The 8,639-nt window shown below is 58.5% G+C and overlaps 1 protein-coding gene across 2 annotated transcripts in view; it reads right to left on the reverse strand.

Annotated features, from left to right (window-relative positions):
• ARHGAP23 (Rho GTPase activating protein 23) overlaps positions 1 to 8,639 on the reverse strand; it is a gene marked incomplete at its 5' end in the record, with an annotated part of 78,005 nt that extends 69,366 nt beyond the window's left edge. Inside the window, one exon of one of the 2 annotated variants that reach the window (XM_080681965.1) lies at positions 8,504 to 8,639. In XM_080681965.1, the coding sequence (XP_080538091.1) occupies positions 8,504 to 8,512 (9 nt within the window). Of the gene's footprint in view, positions 1 to 162; positions 226 to 8,503 lie in introns of those variants that run through there. The other variant, XM_080681964.1, reaches the window with a different exon arrangement.

Below are 8,639 nucleotides of genomic sequence, written 5' to 3' on the forward strand. Positions count from 1 at the left end.
CTCCCGGCCCACCGCCAGCCGGTATCCCCTGCAGCCGTGCCCGCCGTGCCCGCGCCGTGCGCCCAGGGTTGTGCCTGCCGAGCAGGGGCGCCGCGACCCAGGCCCACCGCCAGCGCCCCGGCAGTGCCCGGACCACCCCCCGCCCCTGGCCGAGCGCCTCACCTGGGGGGGCCGGGGCTCCGAGCGGGGCGGGATCCCGACCAGGCAGAAAGCGACTCCATTCATCGGGCGGCAGCGGCGACTCTGCGGCCGGGACACTGTTGGGGGCGCGCGGGCTGGGACCCGAGAGGGGCGGGGCCCGCCCCTTCGCCCCTCCCCCTGGGCTCCCGACGGGGCGCACGCGCCGCCTCTCCGTAGGGCACTGGATGGGTAGAGGGTGCTGAGGCAGGTCTGCTCTGGCCGCAGAGCTGGAGGGCCGAGCACAGCCTGGGCGAGAGAGACGGTGTGGGGAGACAGTCCGGGCCAGCCTCCAGGGGACCGGCCCAAATAGACGGTGATCTGGGCCGGCCCGGGAAAGAGGACAAGGGCACAAACTGGCACATGGAGGGGGAGTGAGGGAGGCAGGAAGGGAAAGGGAAGCGGAGAGAAACGCAGCTAGACAGAGACGTAAGAAACAGAGGCAGAGAGACACAGAAAGCATGAGAGAGACTGAGAAAGTCAGAGACAGAGATGAAAGACCTGGGATGGATGAGAGGAACAGACAGAAAGAAGCTTAGGGAACTTCCATCCCGAGACTCAAGGAAGCTGAGACAAGGGCAGAGACGGTGATGCCCCTGTGGGCAAGGGTTTGGGAGGAGGGGAACCTGCAGGGGCTCCCCTCAGTCGAACACCCTCCTCCCAAGTCAGAGTCTCGGCCCAGCACCTTACAGAGGCAGGGGAACGGAGGCTGGAAGAGAGAGGCTGGCAGGTGCCCCAGCCCCCAGGACTCCCACCCAGCCAGCCTGGGCTCAGGCCTCTTGGCAGCTCAGAGACCTTTCCCACAGGAGGCAGCAGTGAGAGCAGAGACCCCTCAGGCCTCCCAGGCACAAGCAACCCTGCTTCACTCTGAGTTGGGCCCAAAGAGCCACTGGGGTTCTGAGCCAGTTCCTCGTTTTTCTGCCCCCAAGCAGGACCCCTCTAGCCGGTCCAGGAAGGCTCGGTCCCTCGGTCCCTCATTTCTGAGGGGCAGTTTCCTTTGCTATCTAACATCCTTCCTACCTCCCGTTTCCTACAGCCTGTGCTTACCTCTTTCCCTTGCCTTCTTGCCGTTTACAGACTATGAAGAAAGGAAGGGAGAGGCCACAGATAGCTAGGAGTATGATGTGGATAAGGCAGGCGAGGAAAGTGGGAAGGCCAACTCTGTATGCTTTGGAATCACCCACTCCTTCTGGGGCAAGACCTCATACAACCACCACCTTGACTCCTGAGAGCAGATCAGCCCCAAGCCCCCACCCCTTCGCCTCTGATCAGGATCAAGCCATCCCGACTCCTGTGAACCCGAGGAAGGAGATACTGACTTGCTTTTAAATCTTACGTTTCATTTAATTTATTTTAAATCCCCTGGAAGTCAATGGAATTGGTGCTCTTGTAATGACAGAGGGGCAGAAATGACTCCTCCTCCTTCCCCACCCCTCTTCATCAAGGTCATGTGCAACCAGAATTATCCCCCCCTCCTGAGAAGTCCTTCCTACTATCTAACTGTAATCCATCACACTGTATTTTTTTTTTTTTTCTTCATCTTCAACCGGGTTCCTGTTTCTGATTCTTTCTGCCTCGTAGCTCCAGTGGTCCAAAGCTTGCTGCCACCCTGGCTGAGGGGTCCTTTCCTTTCAAAACAAATGGGTGTCTATGTAAAGGGGGAAGCCCTGGCATCTGAGATCCAGACTGAACTGAGGCTGTGGGGGAGGAGAGGAGAGTGGTGGCCCCTGGGGTGCCCCTGGCTCACTTTTTCCAGAGCCTGATACCCTCAGACACTGCAGGAGGCGGTGAGAGGAAATGAGCTCACACTGGCCGGCAGGCAATTTCTCCCTCCACAATGCACTGCACTCACCTCCCCCACTTCCCAGAAAGTGTGCTCTGCCCCCACCCTGCTGCCCTTCCCACCTCTTCCTGCACCTTGACCCGCACCCCCATCCTGTCCCAGCCCTCCCCCATCCATCTTCTCTAGTCCCTCTTCCTCCCATCCTTCATCTCCATCCTGGCTCCCCAGTCCCTGACTCCCGCATCTCACTCCCTGCATGCCACCATCCACCCCCAAAGCCACTCTCTTCCTGGCATACTCTTTTTCTGGGGTTTCAGGCAGGAAAGCCCAACATGAGGTGGAGGGTTCCTTCACTAAGGATCTTCCTTATACTCTTTCTAAACTCCCCTCCCAACCCAATCACCTTTCTTCATTCACAAATGTTTATTGGGAGTCCTAACACATGAGGAAATGGGGGAGTGGAGGTGGCCCCTTGGGATCTAGAGACAAGCCTAGCTCCTTGCCTTGAGGGGGCTGGGTCTCACCAATGCTGACTCCAGTGTGAGATCCCAGAAAAGGAGAAGGCAAGGCTGGAGAAGCAGAGGAAGGCTTCCAGAAGGAGGTGGCCTTGAGTTGTTAAGGGCTTCATGGATGGGCTGGGGGCAGGATGGGGAATGGGGGGGAAAAGCACTCCTGGGAGAAGGACTATCGTGGACAAAGGCAGGGAAGGAGGAGGGAGCCGACTAGGGGTGTGGGTGTGGCTGGAGCCAGGCGGAGGGTATGCGGACAGGAAGCATGGAGGGATGAGGACGGAAACAGCTGTGGGGATATGACCCTGGAGTGACTGGGCCTGAGGCACTTAGATTTTAGCCTGACTTGGAGCAGGGATTGGAGAGAAGATGTGCCATGGCCACTGTGGCTTGATGTTGGGGGAGGGGGCTGCAAGGAGGTGCGGCATTGCACCAGAGCATGGAGCAATAAACATCAGAGGCCCTGGGACTTGGTGACCAACTGGGTGTTGGGGGAAGTAAATAGAAGAGTCTAGAACAACTCCAAAGTTTCTGTTTCAAGAATTCTCAGGGAGAGGAGGCATGCCCTATGCTAACGCTTCTGTATGTATTATTCAAATTTAGCCCTACAAAGGGGCTGTGAAATGGATATTATAATCCTCATTTTATGGATAAGGAAACTGAGGACCAGAGAGCTCGGATATCGCACCCAAGGCCACTCAGGATTTGAACCCAGACATTTGGGCTCCAGAGTCCATAGACTTAACCCTAAGGCTGTGTGGAGTAGTGATTGGCAGCTTAAACCCTGCATGCATTTCCCTGAAGGGAGGCCTGAGTTGGAGACATGGCTTTGAGTCATTGGTAGATCAGGAGTGTGGTTCAGATTCTCCCGAGACAAAGCGGAGAGGAGACCAGACGTGGGACAGGACCCTAGAAGCACCCACCCTTAGTGGCAGGTCAGAGAGGAAGAGGCAGCCAGGGAACCTGAGGAGGCTGGAGGAAGTGGCACTGTGTTGGGCAGAGAGGGCGCTTTCAGGGTGCGGCGGGGGCAGAGGCCAGGTCATGCGGTGAGGAAGAGCATCAGGGGTGAGGTCATGAAATCGTACCTGCTACGAGAATTAGCAGGAAAGAGTGGGAGGGGGTGGCACAGGTGAGCCATGGGTGGGGCACATTTCCATTTGGCTAGGGGAGACTTGAGCAGGCACCAAGGGAGAGAGAGCCTGAGGGGGTGATGGATGGAGTGGAGGAAAAAGAACCAATACATCTTGCCAGGGCCAGATAGGGGTAGAAGGGAAACATGGGGGAAGGCCAGGGAGTCCCCAGAGCAGACCATCCAGGGTCAGGATCAGGCTTGGCCCAGGAGCTAGCAAGGTGTTGTATGGTGTCATCAAGGAGCACTGAGTCCCAAGACCTGGGTTCAGGTCCCCATCCTGCCCACCTGGTAGCTGTAAGTCTTTGAGGAAAAGAACATTTTCTGAACCTCAGATTCGCCCTCTGTAAGATTAAGGCCTTTTCTGCCTGCCTCCAATTTGATATGTATTCAAAGCATGCTCTGAGCTGAAAAGGAAAAACAATGGGGGAAGGCGGGTTATAGGACAGGTGGCCATAAACCTGGCCACAGCTCTTGGCCCTTCCACTGGAGGTAAAAGAGCACCCCCTTGTGGAGGAGGGCAAGAGGGCAGGACTAAAGGGGAATGCTGAAGACTGGAGACCTGACCTCTTCTTGTGTCTCTGGCTTTCAGCCACCGCAAAAGCAACCCAGCCTCACCTAAATGTTCATCTCCAAAGCAGGTGGCGGCTCAGTTCATTCAAGTAAACAAAGCATTTGCCCTAGCCGGTTTGGCTCAGTGGATAGAGTGTCCGCCCATGGACTGGAGGGTCCCAGGTTTGATTCCGGTCAAGGGCACGTACCTCAGTTGCAGGTTCCCTAGCCCTGGTTGGGGTGCATGTAGGAGCAACCAATCGATGTGTCTCTCTCATGTCAATGTTCCTCTCTGTCTCTCCCTCTCTCTTCCACTCTGTCTAAAAATAAATGGAAAAATATCCTCAGGTGAGGATTAACAACAACATTTATCGAGCATTGACTATATGGAAATGGCTGTGTGGGGTGGTGGGCACAGCTCATTGAACCAAATGGACATGCCTCCCTGCAAGGAACTCGTATTCCAGGAAAGGGCAACAGACACAGAAAAGGGTGGCTGGGAAGATGGTGTGAGCAGAGCCTCGTGCAAAACAAGCGGAGCCTCCATACTGAGAGGGGAAGCGGTGGTGGTGGAGGGGGGGGGGGGGCGGGAGGCAGGGTTTGACCTAGACCAGTGGTCGGCAAACTCATTAGTCAACAGAGCCAAATATCAACAGTACAACGACTGAAATTTCTTTTGAGAGCCGAAAACCGACTTCTGTGCATGGGCCACGAAGTTTCAATCGCACTGTACCTGTGCGCCCGCACGTGGTATTTTGTGGAAGAGCCACACTCAAGGGGCCAAAGAGCCGCATGTGGCTCGCGAGCCGCAGTTTGCCGACCACTGACCTAGACCATGAAGGCTCTCAACTGGCAAGTGGCAGAGGAAGGAGGCCTGAAGACTGAGAGCTGAGGGGGGGGAGGGGGTGGCCCAGGCTCTGGAAGAAGCTCCGGGCATCCCACAGAGTGAACCTCACTGAGCATCTGTAATGGCATAGGGTGTGGCCAGTCCCCACCCGCATCCCTGCTTCCAGGTCCCTGAGGAATCTGGGTAAGGAGAATCCCACCGGAAAACCCCTCGGGCAGGGGATGTTATAGACCCCTGGCCAGGCTGGGCCAAGGCACACTGGCAACCGGCCAAAGAACTGGGGCCCCAGCCCAGCAACCTCTGGACAGCTGCCTCGGGTGGGAGCCAGGGGCTTCGGCTTCTCTGGGCTGGCAGCAGGGCAAGCCAGCCACACCCAGAGAAGCCCCATGTCAGGGCAGATGCCCCGGCCCCGCCACTGTCAACTGGCAGCCCCTCAGGGAAACCATGTCGGGGAACCTGTGTCATGCGGGGCTGGGGAAGGGGGCGGGGAGACGTAGCTGTGGCCTGGGGTCTCAGCCCTGCAGCCACCTGGCCATGGAAGAGCCGGGGGCCTGGAATGTGTGCGAGGGTGTGTGCGAGGGTAACAGATGACTTATAAGGACCACGACATCACCTCGCAGGAGTTTGAAAACACCAAGGTGGAGGGGAAAGGAATTGCAATGTGTTGAGTACCTGCTAGGTGCCAAGCTCTTTACAAACGAGGTCACGTACTGCCCGTGACAACACCCAGGAGCTCCTATTTGCCCCGTTCTCTAAAGGCAGGGACAGGCTCAGGGGAAGAAGTAACTTGCTGAAGTCTCATGTTAAGCTCTTCCTCATGTTAAGCTCCACAAAGCAAGGCTAGGTGCTCCCTTCCAGCTCCAAGATGCTAAATTCCATGGTTCTGTGTGAGGGCTTTTTCGTTCTTCCAGCAAATGACCTACAACCCTGCTTTCTACACAGGCCCCCGGACCCTGCCTAGCCCCCACCTGGTGCCTGCCCACCCCTGCATACAGGACAGGCCTGCTCACGCTCCTCCATGGTGGGGGGCTGGCGGAGAAAGGAGGAGGAGGGGAGAGGAGGAAAATGTAGAGGAAGGGAAGAGAAGGAGAAGGGACAGGAATAGAGGGGAGGGGTGAAAGGAAGAGGGGGAGGGTGGCTTCCACCTCCCCCTGGAAGCTCTGGAAATCCCCGGCAGCTGCTCCCCTCGCCTCTGTCTGGCCCTGAGCCAGCCCCGGGTGGGAGTGAGGGGCGTTAGATGGAGAGGACAGAGAGGCAGGGCACTGACCACAGCGGGGCAAGCCCACACCCACCCCACACACACCACAGGGCAATTCCAGCCCCTGTGAGAGATTCCAGGCATGCTCCCCTTTAAGGAAACCCTACATGCCAAAATCCACACATACCAAACAGACACATCAGGGTGGTTCTTGCACTATAAAAGGATTCTTTGCTTTACAAGAAGGCTCAGCACATGGGAAACTTAAAATAGGAGCTTCCCCTGGTGCCGTGAAAGCAGCTCTGATTTCAGAGGCACCCCACACGCCCTCTGCTTCCGGCACATCCAGAAAGCTGGCAATGCCCTTGGGGCTGGCAGGGCTGGGGCTGCCTGAGGCACTGACATCAGCCTGGGCACCTCCTTGGTCCTGCTCTGTGCTGATCATCAGCATCCCCACTGGGTGGAGGGACAGGCCGGCCGCTGTGCTCCTCGCACAGGGGCCCCAGAATGCCTAGAAAGGACCCTGAAAGCCACCGCTCAGCACAGCTGGCAGGGACCTCACAGCAACCCAGAGAGGGCAGAAGCCCAGGCCTCCCGGTGGCCCTTTGACGGGGCCAGCCCAGGACTCCAATGTCCCGACCCTCTGGCCTGCTCTCTCCTCCCTTCCCCGATGCCGGAGAACAGGGGAGACAGGCTCTGTCCGCCGGAAAAGGGGGAGCAAGCTGACCCCCAAAGGAAGTACAGAAGGTTGAGGGAGGCGACCCGGAGGCTGCTTTGAGGAGCAACTCAGGCCAGGCTACGCCCCCAGTGAGATGTGGTTTTAGGGTGATGTAGGCAGGAGGCATTGGTGGGCCCTCGCCCCCCTTTTGTGATTGAGGTGGATTTCACATTCTATTAAATTAACTCTTTTAAATTGAGCAATTCAGTGGCATTGAGTAGTTCCCGCCCCTCCGATATTGTTTTGCGCTCCGAGTGGAGTTGAGGATGGAGTCAGTAATGACAACAGCAGATAATGGTGAATTGAGTCCCCTTCCCCCTGCCAGGCCTGGCGCTCCGGGGAGCTGCCACTGGCCATTTAAATTAACAACCAAGATGCCAAACAGGCCTGGAGACTAGATCAGCCCACAATCCCACCCCAAACCTCACTCGGAACCCAGAGCAGATGTCCAGACCACTTCACCCTCCCTCCCAGTGTCCCTCTCCAATGCACAACTTAGGGTCAGCCTACCCCCAGGCTCCACCTCTCCCTTCCCCTCTCCCTCCACCCCTCCTCATGCCCCTTCTCACCACCACCACAGACGGCCCATGAACCCCTCTCTCTGCCACAGAGGCAGGGGACCAGCTCAGTATGAAGGGGTGGGGGTCTCAGAGCTCAGGGCCCCAAACCACTGCTGTAGGCAGAGCAGCCCCCAAGGGGCCTGGGAGTGTGCACAAGCCCAGCTCTCGCAGGCAGTCACTCCCAGAACAGAAAACACCGCCGCTCCAGGCCCCACCCCAGACCTTGCGCACCAAGTCGGGATTACCCTCGGAACAGAACAGGGGCTGCAGGTCCCTCAGGACAGAGCCCTCCCCTCCTAAGGAAACTGGCCCGCTCACCTAGGGTTTGCTGAGCTCCGTGGAGAGGGCGAGGAGCTCTGACCTGCCCCGTTCTGATGGAGCCTGTGTGAAAAGGACAGCGCCCCCAGCCTGGTTGGGGTGCAGGTCTGTATTTGGGGGAGGGGGCATATAGAGAGGCTGCCCAGCCCACCCCATCCCATCTTTTCACGGCCAAGAAGGGGCCTGCTGTAACTGGGAGAGGAGGGGAGCCCGGCTGAGAGGAACCCTGATGTGTAGGGGGCAAAGGAGACAGTTGTATCTTGGGGTCCCACAGGGTGGTAGCTGTGTGCCTGGGAGAGCCACCCCGTTTCCTGTCACTCCTTCATTCTGCAGAGCCTGCAGCCCCCTCGGGCCCAGGATCCATGCAGGGCTGGGACCCTAGGAGTGGGGAGGGGGCTTCCTTCTGGAGGGGGGTGAGGAGAGGCAGGGTATGCTCCCTCCTGCACACCTCCCTGTGTGTCGGGGTTGGGGGGGGGGGGAGACTTCGTATGCGCGCGCGCGTTTGTATGTGTGTGTGTGTGTGTGTGTGTGTGTGTGTGTGTGTGTGTGTACACACACCAAACCAGCCCCATTCCTCCCCCAGAGCCTCGGCCCCGCCCGCCCGGCGACCCCACCCCTCCCGCGGTGGCTGCGATCCCTCCCTCGGGCGCGCTCACACGCACCTTGTCCTTTGGTGCCCCAACCCCTGCCTCCCCTCCCCGCGCCCACTCACCTGCTCCATGCCGCGGCCAGCTAAGCGGTTTTCGCAGCGCCAGCCCCGGGGGGCGCTGGGGGCGGCGGCCCCTCCATGCGCCAGGGCCGTGCGGCACCTCCGAGCCCAAGCAGCCGGGTGTCAGCGCCCAGACCCC

The sequence above is a fragment of the Plecotus auritus genome, assembly GCF_963455305.1.
Source record: "Plecotus auritus genome assembly, chromosome: 7".
NCBI lineage: Eukaryota > Metazoa > Chordata > Mammalia > Chiroptera > Vespertilionidae > Plecotus > Plecotus auritus.